At 41.5% G+C, this 24,262-nt stretch overlaps 1 protein-coding gene across 2 annotated transcripts in view; it reads right to left on the bottom strand.

Annotated features, from left to right (window-relative positions):
• THSD7B (thrombospondin type 1 domain containing 7B) overlaps positions 1–24,262 on the bottom strand; it is a 529,157-nt gene that overhangs the window by 33,151 nt on the left and 471,744 nt on the right. For both annotated transcript variants that reach the window (XM_045031779.1, XR_006582520.1), the window contains exons 16-17: positions 19,938–20,071; positions 18,525–18,678 (exon numbers count right to left, since the gene is read on the bottom strand). In XM_045031779.1, coding sequence (XP_044887714.1) covers positions 18,525–18,678; positions 19,938–20,071 — 288 coding nt within the window. The remainder of the gene's footprint in view (positions 1–18,524; positions 18,679–19,937; positions 20,072–24,262) is intronic.

The raw sequence follows: 24,262 nt of genomic DNA, 5'->3' as shown, positions 1-24,262 counted from the left end.
CTACAAGAATTTTTGTTTCCCTAGTTGTTATAGCTGAGCTAAAATGTGCCTCGCATCTGAAAGAGATGGAAGAGGTGTCTATCTGGGACACAAGACTTCACTGAGTGACACTTACATCAGATGATTAATGCTTAAGCACTCCTTTCTCATGACTCTCAAAAAATCATTAACCATCTGCCAGTCATGTTATTTGTAACTTAAAGACCACCACTTAAATAGATAGCATCATCTGATAGGAATCTTTAATACCAGGACTGTATGAAACATTATCAAAGAATATAGGATGACTGTTACATTGTGAAGATTTAAAGCATATATTTTAGAAAGCAACAGAAGAAATTACAGCAGAGCATTCATTTATTGTATATTACTTTCTGCACATACTGTGTTTGACACTGTAGACAATATAGGGCTACATTTTCAAAAGCATGTGCTATATTATGTAGGTATCTGTGTGCCCATGCAAACTTAAATACAAATGAACAAATCCTCATCTGTGCATACAAACCAGTCCTGCCATCTGCAAATTTCAGTTTCCCTGTATACATGTCAGGTGCACCCAGAATTGTGTGTGCAATTTAGCATCCATGTTTTTGAAAAAAATGCTCTCCTAATTCTTTCAGCCTTGAAAGGTATGTGGAGGTTACCATGTAGCTGTACACAGTCATGCATGCTGATTATGTTGCAGATAGATCAAGTCAAGAGAGAACTTGGTCTGTTATGTGGGGCCCCTCTCATTTCCTTTATCTCCTTTTCCAATGAACAACATTCCTGTTTTACCAAAGCATGCTGGAAAGACCTAAGAGAGCAGGCTCCCACACATAAAAATACCCTGCTGCACTCCTCTGCTCTCTCCTCACCTCACTTGGGGCATCAGCCCCTACTCCTACATGGCTCCAAGAGAAGGATGGGGATGTACAGCCTGTGCTAAAGTATATGTGTGTCATGCTTTTGTAGGGGGAGTGGTCAATACTCATTTTGTCAATGTCCCAGGGGAAACAAAGTTGCAAGGCATCATGTCCTGATTTCCAGAGAAGGTGGAGGGCCTCTTTATGTCCCATCCATTTGATCACTGGAGTGAAATGCTCCCTCGCTCCCCATCGCATGATCTAACGTCATTTGCAAGAGCTTTGGATAGATGGGCTCTCTTTTCTCTCTGACTTTAGCTCCATATTGGAGCTGACAGCCAGAGAGATGCTTTCTTTTGCCTGTGCATCTATTAACTTTTCTTTAGTGGCCAACTGAATGTCAATCAGGTGGGGAAAAGTCTGAACCCTCTTATGACAACAGTGTAAATAACTGAGCATACTTAGTGCCTCCTCCAATATCAGCCAAATTATCACAGACTCCCCCACCCCTGTACAGCTGCTTGGGCTCTTGTGTGCTGCTATCAAGAGGAAACAATCTTAGTGGTCTAATTTCAATGACTGTGAGGTTTGTGGAGGCTAATTAGGGATGCAAAGAGTTAGAGTTGTAAGCGTCCTCTCCTACAATACATACTCATGAGAATAGTTACTCTAAAGCCAATGGGATTATTTAAACGAGTAAGAATTATGCACAGGAAGAATGACTGCAGGATTGGGCCATAAAATAGACCCTATGACCAGAAACGTTGCCATTGTCAATTAGAGCAGGACTGGACACACAGTAAAAGGGGAACCAATAAAGCATGCTACTAAATGTTGGGATACCACTGAAAGCACTAAACATCAAGACCCCAAAACACAAACACCTCAAAATTTGTAAGAGAAAACAAACACTAACAAGATTTGGCAATATACAAAGGTAAGACTTTGGACTCTGAGTAATAAAAATCCCCAGACAAACCTATGTTTGCAAAAGCTGAAGAAATGCTGAAGGATTATAGCTTGCTTGGCCCCAATAATCATAGAGTGCTCTGCAACCCTCCACCCTACCCCCAACAGACAAAGAGGTAACATATACTGACTTATAACACACATATAAAATGAAGGATTGCTAAACGGTAAAGTTAAGAGCTTGGTTAGTTATATTTTAATGATTTATAATTATGGACAGGGAATGAATATAGATAAGGTAACACTAAGGCCAAGGTTTTTCTGACATGTGTGGTTTTGCCACTTCTTTGACATAGAATCATTGGCTGGTCTACTTAAAATTAGGTTACTGCTGACAGAACAACAGTATCAGCTTGCGCCAGAAGTTTTGAGGTGAAAACACACAGACCTGTAACAACAAGAAATCTTTTACTGGGAAAACTCATGACATAAAACCTACATAAACAACAACAAAACTGCAGAAATTATGTAAACCAAAGTTTTGCATACGTAATGTACGGGTTCCATAAAACTCGAAGGGGTCATGTGCTAAAAGCCAATTGGATAAAGATTAAGTAGTCTGAAATGTGGAAATGTATAAAAATCCAAGTAAACAAGGCCCAAATTGGAGAACGCTGGACCAGAAACTGAAAGGACCATGACATAGATCAGAAGAGGCAACGAACAACATGGAAGTTGGAAGGACTTCCCGCTGCCCCAGAATGTGGTAACTTGGGCTCCTAGAATGTGGTAACTTGGGAGGAGGGATAGCTCAGTGGTTTGAGTCATTGGCCTGCTAAACCCAGGGTTGTGAGTTCAATCCTTGAGGAGACCACTTAGAGATATGGGGCAAAAATTGGTCCTGTTAGTGAAGGCAGGGGGCTGGACTCAATGACCTTTCAAGGTCCCTTCCAGTTCTAGGAGATTGATATATCTCCTTTTATTACCAATTCCATCTGGTCTGTTATTATTGTGAGATAGAAACGTGTGTTCAGACATTATAAGTGACAATCATTCTGTTTGAAACTGATTAAGCCTAAATTGGGTGGACTTATGACTCAGTTTCCTCACTTTAACCACCAACATAAATACTTGCCGAAAGTCTGTATTAAATGTATACAGTGGAAGCAGTTGAAAAATTGTTCATGAGTATACTTACCATATATACTCATTCATAAGCTGAATTTTTTTAGTAAAAAGGGAAGCATCAGAGAAGGGGTTCAGCTTATGAACAGATATAGAGAGGGGGAGAGGTGGGACACAGCCCCCTCCCTCCCACGCAACAGAGGGGGCAAGGAGAGGCAGCACAGCCAATAGAGCCAGAAGGGAAGAAGCGGGGCCAGAGTCTCTCCGCTTCTGGCCACGCTGCTCTGCCCCGAGCCTCCAAAGCAGCTGCAGCTCTGGGGCTGGCAGGCTGCGGCCACACCACTTGGCCTGCTGGAGCAGCTCTGGCCAGGCCAGAGACATCCTCTCCTGGCCCGCCCCAGCTAAGGTGGGAGGGGATGGGATGGAGAGAGAGTGTGGGGGTCCCAGGGTAGGAGTGGGGTCATGTGGGGGGTGGTCACAGGGGCTACTCCTCTGACCCACAGCTTCTCGCCCCTCCCCTCCTCCCCAGATTTCCCCACCAGTTGCTGTCCCAGCCCGTTGGGGTAAGCCGCTGGCAGGATGGGACACTTTGTTTACTTAGGTTTAATCTGTGCCTGTGGACACTCAAGGTAAACAAACTGTCTCGTCCCACTAGTGGCTTATCCTGATGGCCCGGGAGCCAAAGTTTGCCGACTCCTGAATTATAGAGTTGGCTTATGAATGGGTCATAAAAATTTGCCATTTTTACTTATCCAGCTTGGGGGTGTTAGCTTATAAACGAACCGGCTTAGGATCGAGTATATACGGTAATTCACGACAATATGTTGTTAGTCCTATAGACTACTCAAAAGAAGGACAATGAAGATACCAAGGAAACTCTGGACAGCAAGATGTAAGAAACCTTCTATTTTCACAAATGCTTGGGAATTTCAAATACCATTCTTCAATAAATCATACTGAGATCTATTTTCAAATTTAAAAACTTTTTATAGAGATATCAGGTTAAAAACCACAGCCATATTGCTTTGCAGCTGCCAGTGAATACTGAACTGAATGTGGGAGAAAATGTGAGTAATGCCCTTATTATGAATATTAAAAAGCAATGTCATTGCATTGCAGCACAAATTCTCACCCCAGTTAGACTGCTGTAAATCTAAAACATCTTCCCTGAGATCAGTGGAGCTCCTCCCAATTTATACCAGTCAAAGTGAGAGCAGAATCTGTCCCTATCTTGGAAAGCAGCCAGTGATAGCTCAGCTGAATGCACTTGCCCAGTGTTAAGGGAATACTGTTATGTTCTTATACTTATTTATCACCTTGTCAAATAGTTTTACATGGTAATCTTATTGAAATGTACATTGTTATTCAGGAAACAGTCCTCTACTCATCTAAAATAAGCAATTGTTCTTAATTATCTGAAAACTAATCCCGTGATAAGTGTCTACCAATAGTTTATTACCTTTCTTGCAATTAATTTGGCTGTTTGTCCTCACAGGAAAGAATAACTTAAATGATTTGCCAATAAGAATCAAAGAAGGTATCTCAGTAGACACTCCTAGTTAGTGTTCTCCTGCATAACTTTACTATACAAAAATCAATGAATGTGCTCAAAGAAGTAGATATGTGCCGGCTCTGAAATACCTGCTTCTGTTTCCTTCAACAGGATAATATGCAGGCAGAAAATATGTACTCTTCGCAGGGATATAGCATCATCCAGTTGTGCACCATTATAGGAGATTAACATAACTCAGCACAGCACATTGTTATATGTTGTCAAATTGGAACACAAATTTATTGGAAAGTAGGGCTATTTTCCCACTCAAGTATCTTCCTAGCCACAGCAGGTAGCAGCACAACCATGATTCAAACAGGTCAGAGTACATCTTGCATTTACTGATATCCAAATAAATAAGTAGTTTGCTGCATCTCTGATAGCCTTCATTTTGATCAGTTGTGCTGATGAGCCATGATGTTTGGAAACAACAATATAAACAACAAACTAAATGCTTCCACTGTCTCTGAAAAATAAAAGATCTTAAAGGGAAAACGTTCAACTGATCAGGCTGAGTCTATGGGAAACATGCAAAAATGCAATCTATGCCAACTGTAACTAATATTCGGTAGCATTATTTGTTAAATTTCCCTTTACCTAAGTTGAAAAGTCAGTGTAGTGCTAGAATTGATTTTCTGGCCTTACTCTTTCATGTTAACTATTTAAAAAATTGAAGCAAATATTTTTGGACTGAGTAAGAGGCAGGAGGGAATGATTTGCAATTAAAAAAATTAAGGCTGGTATTTTCAAAGCTCCCTTTTGTGCCTGAGTACTCAAATCCCATGGAACTTCAGTGAGATTTGGATACCTAACTCTTTTAGGAACCTTTGAAAATCCAGCCTAGAAGAATAAAATATTTACAGTCTGGTTAATCAACTAGGATGGGTATAACAGTGTGTGAGTAGTTGAGAGGTATAAATAGTAAACACCAAGAAGGAAGAGGGATTAGTTAGGGTGATACACAGCAGGCGTGATGTAAACAAACATTTATGTTGCATAGCAGGAAAAACTCCTAATGGTGATATTATTAGTATCATAATCACTAGCTGTTTAGATCATTAGGTCCTGCATTGGGATCTGCTAGTGCAGACTTCTGTACCTGTTAGTAGAGTCACAGTGATGTCAGTTGGACTTTGCACATGGGTGCAGAGTGCACATTAGTGTGTTTAGAAGGGAGACTTAAGCAGCTCTGCAAACGTATAAGTGTATGTACACCAAACGAGTCCCCACCCCAAAGAGCTTACCATCTAAACTAGACTAGAAATTATCCGAGGAAAACAAACTAGGGTCTGGTCTACACTGGGGGGGGGGGGATTCGAACTAAGGTACGCAAGTTAAGCTACGCGAATAGCGTAGCTGAACTCGAAGTACCTTAGTTCGAAGTACTTACCCGTCCTCACGGCGCGGGATCGAAGTCTGCGGCTCCCCCGTCGACTCCGCCACCGCTGTTCGCGGTGGTGGAGTTCTGGAGTCGACGGGAGCGCATTCGGAGTTCGATATATCGCGTCTAGATGAGACGCGATATATCAAACTCCGAGAAGTCGATCGCTACCCGCCGACCCGGGCGGGTAGTATGGACGTACCCTAGGAATAATTCCTGGAAGGAATGGATTTTGAAGAGGCAGGCTAGGGATACACATGAAGAGAGATTGATGCAAGATCAGGGGCCACAAAGCTGAGAGTGAAGGAGATGAAAGGAAAGAGCGACTATTGGGAGTATAGGGAGTGAGAGGAGAAGAGGGAGGGAGCTATGAGCAAGGACAAGTTTTCATATGGTCTTAAAGATGAAGAAGAGGCACTTTAATTTGATCTCATAAAAGAAACAAAGGAAATTATTCAGTTTTACCTGGAGGTGAAATGGTTGGAAGGGCTGAGCAGGAAGATGAATTCAGCAGCTTTTCAGGATGACTGGAGATAAGAGAGGAGGGTCAGGCAGGAGATGGTTCCTCTGATTAAGGGGAGTGAAGCCCAAGGCATGGGCAGAGATTTGGATAGTGCAGAAAGAGGGGAAAGGATAGTATTATAAAGGAAGAAATTATAAGATATCATGAGTGCTTTGCTCTGAAATGCTGTTCTGTGAGAATGTTAGAGTCCTCATAATTTGAGACATCTGTCGCTAGGCTGGAGAAAGCAGTAGGAAATATACCCAGGGAAAAACTCGGTTTTAGAAGGAGATGGATTAGATAAGACTTAACAGTTTTCGTTCATTGCTAATATATATGAATTTATATTTTTCATACAAAAGTATTACTGAGATTCAACAGCATCTTATGGAGTTTCTTCTCTTCTGACAAATCTTAGTCCATTAAATAGATGTCATAACTGAATGTCTTTTCAAAGAGTTTGTTTTCTCTCCTAGTGTTCCAGTAATAACTATTATTTTCTTTGATCAAAGATTAATCTTCTTTTTACTAGTTAGGTAAGTGATTATCCCTTGGTAAGGTAGTCCAGTTGGATTGTGCCCTGCATGAGCTTGTGTTTCTTGTAGAGAAAAAGAATTGTAACTTGAATCTACACTATAATTTGCATTATATTTGTACTGATAAACAGTGGTTTCTTTCCACACAGTGGGCTACTGGTGGGTGTAAAGCTGAAAGGCAGGGAGGGGAAAAAAGTAATGCAACCAAAAGACTGCAGATTCAGGGTCTGAAAACAAGATATGTTGTTATTAAAGTACTTATGGGAGTTGTGTGCCTAACTACTATATACGCCTTTAAAAATCTCATTTTTCATGTCTACTATTGTTTTGTACCACGTAGTTACATATCCCATGAATAATATTTTTACCCCAATTCACTGTGGGGGGGAGGGAATTATTTGTAGGTGAAATATTTAGCCTACAAAAATGAAGGCAGAGCTGGGGCTTAATTGAAAACCCTTTACAGACAAGTTCCAAGACAAGGTCCCTGACAATCCAGGCACTCAATCCTGTTTTCATTGAAACAAACGGTAATTCTGGTCTTAACTTCAATGGTAATAGGCTCAGGCCCTAAAATTAGGGTATGTCTACACTGCCCGTTGGATCGGTGGGCAACGATCGATCTAGTGGGGATCGATTTATCGCGTCTAGTATAGACATGATAAATCGACCCCCAAGTGCTCTCCCGTCAACTCCTGTACTCCTGCGCCGTGAGAGGCACAGGCAGAGTCAACAGGGGACCAGCAGCAGTCAACTCACGGCGGTGAAGACACCACGGTAAGTCAATCTAAGTATGTCGACTTCAGCTACGTTATTCATGTATCAGAGGGGTAGCCGTGTTAGTCTGGTTCTGTAGAAGCAGCAAAGAATCCTGTGGAACCTTATAGACTAACAGATGTTTTGCAGCATGAGCTTTCGTGTGTGAATACTCACTTCTTCGGATGCAAGTAGTGGAAATTTCCAGGGACAGGTATATATAAGCAAGCAAGAAGCAAGCTAGAGATAACGAGGTTAGATCAATCAGGGAGGATGAGGCCCTGTTCTAGCAGTTGAGGTGTGAAAACCAAGGGAGGAGAAACTGGTTGTGTAATTGGCAAGCCATTCACAGTCTTTATTTAATCCTGAGCTGATGGTGTCAAATTTGCAGATGAACTGGAGCTCAGCAGTTTCTCTTTGAAGTCTGGTCCTAAAGTTTTTTTTGCTGCAGGATGGCCACCTTAAGATCTGCTATTGTGTGGCCAGGGAGGTTGAAGTGTTCTCCTACAGGTTTTTGTATATTGCCATTCCTAATGTCTGATTTGTGTCCATTTATCCTTTTCCTTAGAGACTGTCCAGTTTGGCCGATGTACATAGCAGAGGGGCATTGCTGGCATATGATGGCATATATTACATTGGTGGATGTGCAGGTGAATGAACCGGTGATGGTGTGGCTGATCTGGTTAGGTCCTGTGATGGTGTTGCTGGTGTAGATATGTGGGCAGAGTTGGCATCGAGGTTTGTTGCATGGATTGGTTCCTGAGCTAGAGTTACTATGGTGCATACAGACAACCAGACAACCTGCCAACCTGAAGCATATTCTCACTATGGTGCGGTGTGCAGTTGCTGGTGAGAATTACATTTTCCTCATTTAACAGGTGGGAAAACAAAGAGCGAGAGCAAAACTTCTGACCTCATTTATATCGATGCAATTTCATTGATTTCAAGAGGGTGGCATGTGTGTAACTGCAGGCAGTGTTTGGCCTAGACAGGCTAAGTGATTTGCCCAAGGCATACATAGTTAGTGGCAGAGCTGAAGTTAGAAATCCAGTGTTTCTTGCTACCACTCCATTACTTAAACTGCAGAACTTTGCACTCATTTATCCAACAGAAATAGTGTAAATTTTCCCCATAATGTCCCCTGACTAGAATACTTCCCACCCTCCACTTGGATAGCCCATCTCTAGTTTTGGAAATATAATTCCACGTCTATTTAATTCTTTACTCCAGTCTCTGTGTCTTGAAGCCTCTGAACAGACTACTGATAAAGGTATCAGTTGTGATGAAAACTTTACTAATGTATACCGTTGTTTATCAAGAACAGAAATGAGACCACTATTTCATTTCCAACTGCCTCTGTAGGGAAAGCATTTCCAGTCACCACCAATTCAGACCTGTCATCTAAAATTAAAGCCCATGCCAAGTCTACAAGCCAACCACATCTCTTGCTCCCACTTTTAAAATCAGTCGGTATTTAAACACTATACAGATTTAAGAGAATAATAACTTAATTGTTACATATATGGCACCACCATGTGGAGAACAACCACTGAAGTAGGAACAGCTGCTCTCACTGAGTATATATGTAACCTTGTATAATTAACTAATTTCAGACTCTTTACTGTAAATGCCAACAGCTGAGGCAAACAAGGAGGTCACTCAGATCTGATATGGGGGCTATGGCTGTTATCAGCATGATAGCAGAGAGCTAACGAAATAAAATTGAGATAATTATTCCAGGGACTTGCAGCACAACTTGCATATTAACTCAGCTTAAAATGCTTTGATGAATTCAATTGAAGTCAATTAATTACATTTCCAAGTCAGATGAATACACAGTCAAGACACTGTAGGTACTGCATGTTATTTGATCACTGAATATTTAACAGAGATGGCAGAGTTTCAGTTTCTGGACTGTTTGGCTAGTTCTTTGAGCAATCAAATGATGTCTGAACACATTATTGTAACTGGAACTAATATGAAATCTCTAAAGCCAAATGCAAATCAATCTAATTTCTTAATGGTTTTTCAAAACAGGCAAGCTTCAAACTGTTTTTATTTTGAAATGAATTAAAGCCTTCGCGTTGAAACTACATGGATGTTCCTTAGTTACAAAGAAGAAAACTTTATGGGCCAGAAGACAGTCTTCAACCAGTGGAAGCCATGTTCGATTTACTCCTTACTGATAAGAGAATGTCAGAATAATAGGGAAGCTTAGAATAAGTAACCTTGAACTCACTGGGTTCAGCAAAGAAAAGAATGGAATGATAGAAAGCAACATTTGGGTATTAGATTTCAAAAAGGCACATCTTGGGTAATTGAGAAAGGTAGCATACAATGGGAAGAAATATTAAAATCAGCCACTGAGCAGTAATGGTGGGAAATCCCTATAGGCAATCCCTAAAGGCACTATAACCAAAGTACAACAAGCTGCAGTTCAACTGGAAAAAACGAATGCAAGATGGAGCTGCAGAAAAATCTGAAATGAATCAAAACCACACTGGAAACAGAAAATGGAGTGAGCAAACAAACACAAATTCTTAGATTCAGAGGAGGTGTCCAGAAAAGAGAAGAGCGGGGGAAAAAAAATCAAAGTTTATGATAACCAAAGTAGTATAAATAAGGCCTTTTACAAATATATCAGGTGAAAGAAGTATTGAGGAGTCCATTATTTGAGCACTGGCCACTTTCAAGTCCGACTGATTTCAAGAGGAGTCAAGGGCACACAGTGTCTTGAAGGTTAGGAATCCACAAGAGGAAGAGGACATATAAAACTATATTGAACAAGATACTAAAAAGTACACCACAGGGAACAATCCTTCATTGACAAGGAATAGACTGGATGGTCTGCAGGGGTCGGCAACCTTTCAGAGGTGGTGTGCTGAGTCTTCATTTATTCACTCTAATTTAAGGTTTCATGTGCCAGTAATACATTTTAACATTTATAGAAAGGTCTCTTTCTATAAGTCTATAATATATAACTAAACGATCATTGTATGTAAAGTAAATAAGGTTTTTAAAATGTTTAAGAAGCTTCATTTAAAATTAAATTAAAATATAGAGCCCCCCGCACTGGTGGCCAGGGCCGCCCAGAGGATTCAAGGGGCTTGGGGCAAAGCAATTTTGGGGGCCTCTTCCATAAAAAAAATTGCAATACTATAGTCTCATGGGGGCCCCTGTGGGGCCCGGGCAAATTGCCCCACTTGCTCCCCCACATGAGCGGCCCTGGGAAAAATAAACCTTCTGCATCTCGGCACAAACCCAGTTTTGAGAAAACTTCTTTACAAGGTATCACTGGTTCTCAGAATCAGCTAGTGCTAAAAGGCACTAAAGCTCATTAAAAGGGTTGGACAAATATTTTCCGTCAAAACTTTTTCTAGATCGAAAACTAGGGGTTTTTAAAAAGCAGAAAAAAAATCATGTTCAATGTCTGCTTTCCTTCAAAATTTGTTGTGTTTTTTTTAATTGAAAAGCTGAAATTAGTCTGCCAAAACCTGAATATGGTTTGGGGTTTCAGAAGTGTGTGGCCAAATATTTGCTGCTTGCTGTGTTTGATTGTTTAAAGAAACAGTAAAAAATTCTGCTTAAAAAAATCCAAAGCTTTTGAACCACCTCAGCTTGTGACCAAACACCTGAGCCCATCCAGTCAGAGATTTTTCCAGGTTTCTGATACTCTGCTGGCTTCCTTGACTCATATCTGTCTCCGTAACTTTGGGTTCATTTAGGTTAGAACATAAGAACAGCCATACTGGGTCAAACCAAAGGTCCATCCAGCCCAGTATCCTATCTACTGACAATGGCCAATGCCAAGTGCTCCAGAAGGGGTGAACCTAACAGGTAATGATCAAGTTCTCTCCACCCTCTAACAAACAGAGGCTAGGGACACCATTCATTACCCATCCTGGCTAATAGCCATTAATGGACTTAACCTCCATGCATTTATCTGTTTCCTAGAGACTGGCTCCATGGGGTCCCTCACAAACTGGAGACAGTTACTGTGGGTTTGTCTTTAGTATAGCTTATGTACATACTCCACGAACTGAGCATTTGAGCTTGTTCCAGAATCTGGGATGAGCCTATGTTGTGAAAACTGACATGCTCAAAATAGCACCTGCATGTGAATGGACAGAGGGCGCTAAAATTAAATTAACCCAGGGGTTCTCAAACTGGGGGTAGGGACCCCTCAGGGGGTCACAAGGTTATTACTGGGGGCCGTGAGCTGTCAGCCTCCACCTCAAACCCCGCTTTGCCTCCAGCATTTATAATAATATATAAAAAAGTGTTTTCAATCTATAAGGTGGGAGGGGTCGCACTCAGAGGTTTGCTATGTGAAAGGGGTCACCAGGACACAAGTTTGAGAACCACTGAATTAACCCCTCTGAAGCCTCAGGGAATGCAGGGGACGGGTCTCCCTTGGTAGGGTTGGGAAGGTGGTGCAGGATATTGCTCTTCTCATGTGATCCCTCTCCCAGTGGCTACTTTTAAATGAAGCTACCCTCCCGTGACATGAATCTCCCTATGGCACTGAAATTAAATATAGACGATAATTTTGGCATTTGAGAAAAGTGAAAGGGATGGTAGCCCTAATGGAAAAGCTAACAGCTTGGCTCTTCTGCAAGCCTCAAACTGCTGAATGAGCTTTAGGGTAGGGAAGGCTGTGCCTCCCGAACAGACTGGCCCTGCCCCCTATCTGACCCCCACCCACTTCCTGCCCCCCGACTGCCTGCCCCCCTCAGAATCCCTAACCCATCCTGCTCCTTGCGCCTCACCATCCCCCAGAGACCCCACCACCACCACCACTACCCCAGGACTCCACCCCTGCTCCCTGTCCCCTGACTTCCCTGACCCCTATCCACCCCCCGCTGAGTCCTGACAGACCCCTGGAAGGCCCACGATCCAACCCCCACATTCCGTGTCCCCTGACCGCCCCCCCGACCTCTGCCCCCTCCCTGTGCCCTGACTGTCCGTGGGACTCCCTGCCCCTTTATCCAACCCCCCCGGCCCCGCCCTCACCCAGAGCCTCAGCGCGTTGTGTCCAGGAGCGTCCCTGAACAGAACAGCGGTGCAGCGTGGATCTGTCGGGGCCTGAGCTCCGCCCCACTCAGAGCCGCGTGGTAACGGGGCGGGGCTGCGAGCTCCAGGCTGAGCGGAGGGAGCTGAGCTCAGCCTGGAGCTCCCAGACCCGCCCTCTTACCACACGGCTCTGAGCGGGGCGGGGCTCAGGCCCCTCTGGAGCCACGCTGCAGCGCTGTCCAGAGACACTCCTGGATGCGCTGAGGCTCCGGGAGAGGGGAGGGGCCGGGGCGGGAGCCTCAACCGTTCTCTTGGGGGGCCCCAAGGAGCCCAGGGCCTGGGGCAAATTGCCCCACTTGCCCCCCCCTCTGGGTGGCCCTGCCGGTGGCCAACACCTGGGCAATGTGAGTGCCTTGAAAACCAGCTCGCGTGCCGCCTTTGGCACCTGTGCCAAAGGTTGCCTACCCCTGGTCTAAGAGATCCATGTCCAACTGCTATGATTCTGTGAATCTCCTACTGAAACAAGTTTATTATCAATCAATATCCAAAGCACTTGAATTCAAGAAAAGGCAGTACACCCAGGTGCCTGGGAAGGAATTCTACCATGATAAGAATCATAATCAAGTATTTTTCAATCTAAGACTCAAAAGGGTGGGTCATTTCAGAGATAGCTATGACATGGTGGCCATTTAGTCCTGTCAACTGCTAAGAAGTTTCATGAACACTGACAATTCTCAAGAGAACCACAAATATCATGGGGATGGAGAAGCAACTCTTGTGAGTCTACAATTTTCTACAATACTTTCTGGCAACCTGTCTCACAAAAATCTATCACTAAATCTGTGTGAAATATTTCAAACCATATATATACACACACACACACACACACACACACACAAAAAGGCTTGTCTGAGTTTTTTCTTTTGCATTTTGAGACAATCTCATTCAAAATTTTGATAAATATTTGAATAAATCATGTATCCAATTTCTTGAAATAGTTCCATTTTTAAGTGAAAACGGTCTTGCATTGAAAGCCAAAAACTTGTGTTTCACACATTTTCCATTTGAAAACAGCCATTTTGTTGCAATTTTGAATAAAGCAAAACTGTGAGGGTTGAAAATTGTATTCAACAAAACAGCAACCTCTGTGGTATATAATTCTACCAAACAACAGTTTTTAATTTCACTTAAGTTTAGCTATGACTGTACTTTGTCCTCTCAGAAATCAGTATAAACCTCAACTTGGTCATCGTTTTCAATATCTTCTTTAAAAGGGCTCAGTACTGCACGACAGCAGTCAGTGGAAGTTTTCCCGTTGATTTTAATGGGAGGAAGATCAGGCCGCATATGTATAATTTTGACAATCATGCTTTGCCTTGAGAGTATACTAATTGATCCATGATTAATAAATTTGCTATCCCCTATTTTAAATGTCTCATAATCTAACCCAAAATCATTTAAAATAATTTCACAGTTCTACCACTGAAATTTTTTTGGTGACCTAAATGGAATGAGAAAATATTTCAGTTCATTTCTTTGTGGACAGCTGTCCACAGTACAAAAACTGCCATCATAAACAACAGTAACTGGCAGCAGTGTTGGCAGTATCAGTAGGGAACCCATGGATCTGACATACTTTGAAATGAAAATATGTTATCACTCCTAGACGAAGATTGTTTGAAATATGTTGGCTGAAGTGTCATGAGGAAGCACGCATCACCATTGTCCATGCTGTGCTTATCCCGTGGGTAAATAAAGGTCACAATAACAAATACCTTCACTTTGTGCATACAAAATACTTGTGTGTACACTTTACACATTCAAAAGCTATTCACATGCAAATGTCTGCACCTGCAAAACTTGGGCACATGTATTTATAGGTGCATATGCAAGAAGCATGGTAGAGGCCTTGCTGAAAACGTACCCTTTAGTATCTCAATCTAATGTTTTTCATTGGTCACTCTGTGTTCACATACAATACAACCACCTCCAATTTCTTTATGTCTGTCATCAGCAACACCATTGTCAATATGAGCAACTATTCTAGAAATTTGTAAAAACCACAGTGATTTGCTTTTCACTCTTTGATAGAGCCTTGTTTACTCTGTAGTGTCCAAACTTATTTTATTCCAAAAGTGGTGCCGCTATAGAAAATTGTCAGAGCCTAAGTTTGTCTGTCAACTAGTGCTGTTAATAATTTACATCCATATAACAACTTTCATCAAAGGATATCAGTGCATTTTACAATCACAATTTAATTAAACCTCCAAGCAACTTGTGAAGAAGGTGTTCTTAATTATTATACCCATTTTAGAAATGATTAAATTGAAATACAAGGAGGTTAAGTGATTTTCCCAAGATCACAAAGTGCGTCAGTGAACAGAAATGAGAACTGAGGCATCCTGATTCCCAGTTCTCTACTTGAATCATCATACTCCCTATCTTCCTATAGTATTTGCTTTTATTGAAGTACCTGTGATACAAACCAAGGTATTCTAGTTCTACTCAGGATCCTCATCTCTTCAAAGTCTCCAAAGTGGTCTCATAGTTCTGTTAGGACTGGTGAGGCACAGAGCACTTCTTGCATGGCACGGAGGGCTTTGAACTCCCACTGAGCCAATGTCCTTTGACTATGGGGCAAGTGACAAGTCCTGAGTTCTCATTTCATTTCTCCGACTCTGACACTTTGGGAGTTGAGGGCATTCAGCACCTAAAATGCCTGTTATTTTGCTTAATGAAATATAACAGTAGGATTTTCAAATGTGCTCAGCGCCGGCCTCGCTCTGTTCTCACTGAAGTTATCACTGACTCATATGAGAGCTATATTAGGTCAATAGTGAACAATTCTGAAAAATTTACCCATGAAGACCAGTGCCCTCTTTGCTGTTAAGAAACAGAGCTGTTTAATTATCTGTGTTACTCAAAATAGCATAGGAGTTGAATGTCTTGGTGACTCTCTAAAATGCTTGAAGAAAAGGATCATCTTCATTTCACAATTTACATCAAGTATTCAGAGTCCTCTGTGCACAGATTTCAGTCTGAGTTAAGACCTCACAATATGCATGTTGTCAACCAGAGATACTGAAGTTATACCTCAAAGACCTGGATAACTCCTGACACAGGATACCCATTTAACTGAAGTCAGGATGGATATTTAATTACGGTAGTACAGCTGCCCTGGAAGAGGTTTTGCAGGGTCAGTACTAGAAATTTTGTTTCACTGGTGCTGTCATGTAATTTTTGTAGCAGTGTGATCAGAAATGATATCTTCTCACAGTGGTTAAAAGTTGGAGGTTTTTTAACCTCTGAGTTTCAACACGCTCATCATAAAAGGTGACATGCATTGCTTTTTCCTAAAATAATCCTTGTCCCCACCTGAAAGAAAACTTGATGTCTATTTCTGTTCTTTGTAGCACAAAGTTTAAGACCTCATGCATTTGGCAGTTCAAAATGTTATGACTGAGACTTGGTCCAGCTTTTATTCCTTAGAACCCAAAGTACCGTCTCTACCACGGGAATCCTCTTTCATGTCACCACTTGAATGGTTGGCTTAGTGATAGAGCTGAAAACTGAGTCTCTGTTTGATTAGTAGATTGTACTTGGAACATCATTTAATAAGTCTCAGACCCAAACAAGCTACTGCCTACACTTAATATTCCCACCCATTAGTTGTCATTAGTTTGTTAGGCCAGCTGTATACACAGTTCAGGAATATAAATCCAGAACATAATTCCTAAAGCTAAAATCCCTGCTTTTCCTTCACTGAAGTGTATTTAAACTAACAATATATTTTATCTAGCTTGTATAGTTTCTTGGCCAAGATTCACAATGCAGGAGGACTAGCTGGCTCACCAGCCAGGACGCTACACCACAATCACACTCCACAGTATTTCCTCCCCTGTGCAGATTTTCCCCAACCTAGAACCAGACACCTGCCTCCTTACTACAGAATCTCCTCACACAGATCCTTGTGCTGGTCGTAGTTGTGGGTTGGTAGTATTCATAGGCAGGGCCGGCTCCAGGGTTTTTGCCACCCCAAGCAGCAAAAAGGAAAAAAAAAAAGCCGCGATCGCGATCTGCTGCTCTACCGCTGCCGCTTCAGTCTTCGGCGGCAATTCGGCGGCTAGTCCTTTGCTCCGAGAGGGAGTGAGGGGCCCACCGTCGAATTGCTGCCGAAGACCCGGATGTGCCACCCCTCTCCATTGGCTGCCCCAAGCAGCTGCTTGCTGGGCTGGTGCCTGGAGCTGGCCCTGTTCATAGGTGCAAACAAATCTGATCCTGTAATTCTTATTCACATGAGTAGCCCCACTGAGCATGTGGGACAACTTATAGTAGTAAGAACCATGTTTGTTAGTTGCTTTTGCAAGATCAGACCTCACTTTATAAACTCTTCAAGACAAAGACATTTTATGTCTGTTAAGCACCTATATATAGGTGCTTCACAGCAAGTGGGTAGCATAACTTTTAAAAGCAAACAGTCTGTTCAGTAAACTGAATTGATGCTGACACTTCTAATGCCCTAAAATTTCTTGTTTAGCACCTTCCAATGGTGAGTCTGTCACACAACATAGGACAAAAGGGAAACATTTACAGAGTTGGTCATTCCATGATAGCACAAACAACAACTAATTCCATTCCTGGAAACACTCGCTGGTGAAGAAAAAGACATTTCCCAAGACTAGCTGCTGCTATCACAATGGGATTTTGAAAAGCTATCCAAGAAACAGATATGGGTTTGGAACAAAGTGTTATACTGCATCAAAGCCCTGCTGCACTAGAGGTAAGTACAGGAATGAAAATACAATTTTTATTTGACATGTCCCCATGTGGAAGAAGAGAAGCTTGCCTGACTGTGCAAGGAAACTTTCTGTGCCTGCAATAATGGAAACACATGCCCAATCATTGATCACACTTTTGATAATGAACCCTGTAACACAGGGACAATGTTTATCTGTCATTTAAGTACAGTGCTCTCATATAGGTAAATTACACAAGACAGGTATGTTACAAAACCTGTCTTGATTTTTCTAAGTTAAAATAATAAAGTAAAGCTGGGCAATTATTGTGTGAATCATAACACTGGTGAGTGAGAAACACTGCTATGGACCCACCAGGACCAGAAATTTGCACAAGAGTCAGAGTTTCCTTCCATCTTTCTCTGGGAGGGAGTGTTTGGGGGTAACGTCATGGATGTAGGGACACTTACAAAGGGCATTTGGATAGTGGCCTGTGCCTTTGCGCAATTCACAGTCCTCTCCTTTCCTCGTGGCACTATAGCTCAATCATGCAAGAATGGGCTTCTCACTAATTGCTGTCCCAAACACTGCCTCAAGAGTGTTTTAAGATGTGGAGAAGGAAGCAGGGCCAGATAATGCAATTCTCTGCAGGTTTGAGGGGGGAAAACAGTCATCTTCTCAGCCCCAACCTTGCTTTTCCCAGAGCCAGGTGGCTCCAGTGCTATGGTTGACCTGTAGATACCTATGAGAGTTATATAACTCCCCTATAAAATACTTCCCTGTGCCCAGCAGAGATGGCCTTTCCTGGGATCAGGAGTCAGCAGGAGATATGCCATGGAGCTGCTGCTCTCTATCCTCTTTGTACCTGCTTTGGTACCAGTCCAAATGGAGGAGCAATCTGGCCATCTGTCATAAATAATCGCTATGTGTTTTTCTAATTAGTTTTTCTAAGGCAAAGTCTTTGGAGAAATAGCAGACATCTAAAAACATCAAGATTTAACCAGTCTGGATGTAGAATCCATTGAACTTGACTTCCCTTGGAAAGTCAGTTATCCTTGCTACTGAAACATGTACTATATAAAGGGAGCCTAAAGTGACTCAAGAAGAGGAAACTGAGAAGCGGGCATGAAAACATTCCCTTAAGAGACACTGTAAAACCCATTTACCTGTGGACACTGGCTCCATTGTCCCCAGTCAGACATTACACACTCATTAGGGCAGTAAAGATTACACTTTTGGGCTTCATTAGGGATTTCAGACTGATCACACAGCATAATGGGCACAGTCTCGCCTTCACCATCCTCAGCAGTATTTATACATCTACAGGGAAAAAAAATTAATAATCGATTACATCTGGTAGATAACAGCTTAATGTAGAGAACAACCGACGTGCTTATTGACAACAGATCTGTATGTTTCCAAATGAGCCATTATATATATACACACCATGGGTCTGCACAGTAAAGCTGATCAAACTATTTGTTACAAATAATATTAATTATGAATTTAGAGAATTACTTTCAAACGTATGCTAACTCAATGCTGACTTCCTGTATGCATTTGTTATTTGTAAATATTCAATAATAATTGAATAATTTTAAACTATGGGATGCAAGCTTTAAATTTGACTTGTTGCTTTGTGTGAATATGAATATGAATAAATAATTGGTCACCTGTCACATGATATTGTTTCTGCTCCCTGACTGGAAGACAGTGTTTTAAAGAGGAGACTATGAGATAATAAACACACTTCCAGAATAAATTTTTGGAGCAATAATCACTAGTAACATTCATGAAAAGTTGGAGATAGAGGAATACTTTCCTGAATAATTAGTGGTTGCGTGAAATATTTGCAAATGATTAATATTACTCCATAAATCACAGTGACTGAATGTGGTGGATTTTATTTGAAAAAGATATTAGTGAATCCAAATTTTTTCCTTATTGTTATTTTGTTGTTTAGCCTGCTCTACTATACAGCTGGAATGTCAAAGGAAGAGTTCCAATATAGGCACTGTCTGACTTCAAAGAAGTCACGATCGTAACATTCTATAGGTGCTTGGCTGGCTGGTTCTTGCTCACATGCTCAGGGTCTAGCTAATCACCGTATGTGGGGTCAGAAAGGAATTTTCTCCAGGACAGATTGGCAGTGATCTTCGGGAATTTTTGCCTTCCTCTGCAGCATGTGGGTTCACGTCACTTTCCAGGATTATCTGAGCATATCTCACCTAATCATTTCCCGGCTTATAATAGCCTAGACTCTTGCAGGTTGTAATATTTTGGTCTCATCTCAGTTGTTAGGTTAGTGTGCAGGTGCTGGATGGTGTTGGTGACCTATTATGTACAGGAGGTCAGACTAGATAATCTAATAGTTCCTTCTGACCTTTAACTCTATGACTATGAATAAAACTGCATCTCAGAGCAGCTTTGTCTGTAAACCTTTACATGTCAATGCACACCTCTTTCCACTTCAGAGATGTTGGACATTCACTTTCATAAGTCCAGTTACTTTTTCCCTATGAAAAAAAAAGTTTTAGCTTCTTTATATTTAAAATAATTATGCCTTTCTTTTCACGCACCTGATTTTTCTAGTTTGTATTCCGTCTCCACAGTGGAGGGAATTTTGTTCGCTGTTGATTTTGCATGGCGACCATGGTTCTACTACCCAGGAATACTGATTGCACTCAGTGTAACATGGGACTGCCTCATACACCTGCCAGGGAAAAGAATCAAAATGATTCATTTGAACCACTGAGTATCTCCACAGAAATGCCTTAGGAAAACAACAATAAAAAGGACAGCACTGAAAAACACCCTTGATTATATTTGTTATGCTAAAAATGGTGTAAAGGTTTAAATTCATTGATTCATTATTGACTTGCTGAAAGATGTGCAAATAGGTAATGAATTATATGGATGTAGCATCTCTAGAAAAAAAAATAAAAAGCTATTTTCTAAAGCCTGAACAAGAATTCCATTACAATTTCATTTGCTCAGACTCCTCAATACAACATCTATGAGGTGTCCCTTCCCACAATTATACAGCATATTGCATTCTTAGATGTCCTTTAAGACACTAACTGAAATATAAGCAGCATTTACTTTTTGCATTTAGTGTGTCCTTATAAGTCATTCGCTGTACAGAAATTAAATTTTATGCATTCTGAGCACTTTTTAAACCAAAAATTGTAAATAAGTTTTTCCTTAACAGCCACTTAACTTCCATATATCTCTCAGGCAAACACTATGGGTGTATTCATATGAACTCTGTTTTCTTCAAGTAAAGAATGCATCTGAAAGCCTGAAAAATGTTTACAACAGCTATTCAGACTATTAGTAACACTGTACTGAGAAACATTATATAAAAGTCTGTTTTTATGTTTAAATTAATAAATGTATTAACATTATTTTCAAGGAATACTTGAAAGGGCAGCTTCCTGTGCATTTATTTTCATTGTATTTCACTGAACTTGGCCAATAAATCTAGCTTGCCTGCATAATTGAAGCTGAACTTTTAAGACACAGTGCTCTCCGTTGCTCATTATGAAACACAATACACCATGCTGGGGGAAAAAAAAAAGACTGCATATAAGATATTGCTCTCCAGCACACCAAAATCTTCTTTGTCTTGCTGCTGGGGAACCGCTCTATTCTGACAATTACAATGTCCGTAACTCATACCTTTTCTTACAAAATGAGAAACTTTTACCACAGTGTTGTAGCTCACAATTTCATTAAAAAATGGCAGATGATATCCATGCATGTTCTGGCATTAACAATAAGGAACCCTTATTTGCAATATTTTTTTGGGGGGGGAAGAGGGAGACTAGAGATAAAGTACTGTATAATGGAAAACAAGATTGCTGCAGTGTCTGTATGTTGGTTGCAAATCAAATGAAAAGGAGAATATTTATTTTCTATTCCTATGGTACTTTTTAACAATGTGAGAAACTAATTTTAACTGTAGGCCTGTCTCCAGCTCTGTGTATACAGTGTTCAGGTTAAGCTGAAAGGGGCATGAGATAAACTGAAAAGTGGAAATATGTGAGGACAAAATGAAAGGAGACAGAGGAATGGAAGCAAGGATTGGTGAAAGGAAAGTAAGGCTTTAACTAGTAAAAGAATCACATTTCATGCCGTGAAAGCTGAAATGGGAAACGGGAGGGTCAGAAGCCAGTTGCTGTTAGAACAAGGAGGTGATAACTGCAACAAAGAAGTCAGCTTAGAAGGATGGGATAAGAGGAGAGAGATAAGAAGTGTAGCTATTTAAAAATAATGGAAATGAATAAAAATGGAAGGAAAAGCAACAAATCTCAGATTACTGAGCCTGTGGATCAAGGATGACAGGATATAACAAAGGCCCTACTTCAGGGACAATAAAAGTTTGTTCATGGGTGGTGTCAGGGTTCCTTCCCCACTCTGAACTCTAGGGTACAGGCATGGGGACCCGCATGAAGACCCCCTAAGTTTATTTCTACCATCTTAGGTTAAAAACTCCCCAAGGCACAATTTCTCTCTTATACCTTGGATTAAGTAACACTGCCACCACCAAGTGATTTAAACAAACATTTAGGGAGGGCCACTTGGAGCCCTACCTTCCCCAAATATCCCCCCAAGCGCCTACACCCCTTTTCCTGGGCAGGCTTGAGAATAATCCCCCAAACTCCTACACTCCCTTTCCTGGGGAGGCTTGAGAATAATATCCTCACCAATTGGTACACGTGAACACAGACCCAAACCCTTGGATCTTAAAACAATGAAGAATCAATCAGGTTCTTAAAAGAAGAATTTTAATTAAAGAAAAGGTAAAAGAATTACCCTCTTACACAAAGGAAAACACAAGCCAACATAAAAGTAAACTAACGCATTTCCTTGCTAAATACTTACTAACTTTATAGGACCTGGGTTGCTTGCTTCCTTGATCTATGTCCAGCAAAAGCCCAGAACAGACAGATAAAGCCCGTTTCCCCCCACCCCAGATTTGAAAGCATACCTCTACCTCGATATAATGCTGTCCTTAGGAGCCGAAAAATCTTACCGCATTATAGGTGAAACCGTGTTATATTGAACTTGCTTTCATCCACCAGAGAGCGCAGCCCCACCCCCCTGGATCACTGCTTTACCGTGTTATATCCAAATTCGTGTTATATCGGGTGGTGTTATATCAAGGTAGCGGTGTATCTTGTCCCCTCATTGGTCCTTTTGGTCAGGTGTCAGCTAGGTTACCTGAACTTCTTAACCCTTTACAGATAAAAGAGGAATTAACCCCTTACAGGGTAAAGAGGGATTTTATGCTACCCTTAGCTGTATGTTTATGACAGGTGGGATGTGTTTTTTCTGCATATTTTTAAGCCTGAGTCATATTTCAAGCTCTCTGTGCACATAACTATGGGCCAGGTTCACTCGTGCTGAAACACGGGGCTGAAAATTACACTTCCATGTAATAACCAACATACTAGTACAGAGCCATCATAAATAAGGGCAAGTGGCATTACCCTGGCACCCTTATCTTGGTGTTTCTGGAGATGGAGGAGGATAATTTTATGTTTCCAACTTCATCTCTCACCAGAGGGATGGGGGTCTTGCCCAAAGTTCAATATCAGCTCACATTGCACAGCAACTAGTGAATCTGAGTTAATCATGTCTTTACACTGAGGCACTGACATATACAAGGTTCAGGGATACTTAGATCTGTGGTTAGGGACCTAATATAAATAGTAAGACATTCCTTCTTACACATGTTTCAGAGTAGCAGCTGTGTTAGTCTGTATCAGCAAAAAGAACAGGAGTACTTGTGGCACCTTAGAGACTAACAAATGCTCAAATAAATTTGTTAGTCTCTAAGGTGCCACAAGTACTCCTGTTCTTTCTTCTTACACATGTAATGAGTAGTCTAGCAGCAACAATACTGACATATTTTGCTGTACACTAACTCTAATTAATATTAATCTGAGTTACACAAGTGCAATGAGAAGAGAATATAGCCCTTTAATTACCATTTATTGGAGGGACTGCTAGTTTAATTAACACGCAGGAATGACAAATGTCCTTGCTGAAAAGTGTAGGGAGGCAAAGTGTGTTCCAGTCGTTACAGCAGGTGGCTTGGTGCCAAATTCCTTTCCTTCTATTCCTGATTCTGCCACTAACTCACTATTTGACGTTGGGCACAGAGCACCCCCAACAACTGAACTATCCAGGTGGAAATCAGTGTAGTGGTTCTGTTGTTACAGGATGTGCAGTCTGCACTCAGTCTGAACTTCCACAGAAGTTAATGGGAGTTTAACCTGAGTAAGGCCTGATGGATTTGATTATAAATTACTAATTCATTTATAACTGAAAAATTGCTTAGGATTCATAGGTCACATCTAGTCAAAAATGGATGTTGAAATAATCCCATTCTTCTAAGCAGACAGTGCTTTTCTAACATTCCTGCACCGTGTTTTCATGACCACCCAGAAATATGTATTTATGAACACAACCCCAACCTCACTCCAGACAGTGGACAGGAACGGTCTCCTCTTCCATCATTTCCAAGAAGTTGGGGAGTAGAATCATCCCTTTGAGAGGGTTTGAGGTTCACAACTGAGAAAGAGCTGAACAGATGCCACAGGGATGCCATCTCCTTCTAGCTCTCTATAGGTTTTTACTGTGAACAATAGGGTTGCTAGGTGTCCGGTATTTGCTTGGTCAAATAGGTACCCTGGCGGGCTCTGGTCAGCACCTCTGACCAGGCCATTATAAGTCCGGTCAGCCATGCAGCGGGGCTAAGGTAGGCTCCCTGCCCGCTCTAGCTCCACACAGCTCCCAGAAGCAGCAGTATGTCCCCGCTCCCGCTCCTATGCATAGGGGCAATCAGGAGGCTCTACATGCTGACCCCGCCCCAAGCACTGGCTCTGTAGCTGCC

This window comes from Mauremys mutica, chromosome 10 (genome assembly GCF_020497125.1).
Source record: "Mauremys mutica isolate MM-2020 ecotype Southern chromosome 10, ASM2049712v1, whole genome shotgun sequence".
In the NCBI taxonomy this organism is placed as follows: domain Eukaryota; kingdom Metazoa; phylum Chordata; order Testudines; family Geoemydidae; genus Mauremys; species Mauremys mutica.
Note: the sequence above shows the minus strand (reverse complement) of the source record. Positions and strands in the feature narration are given on the sequence as shown.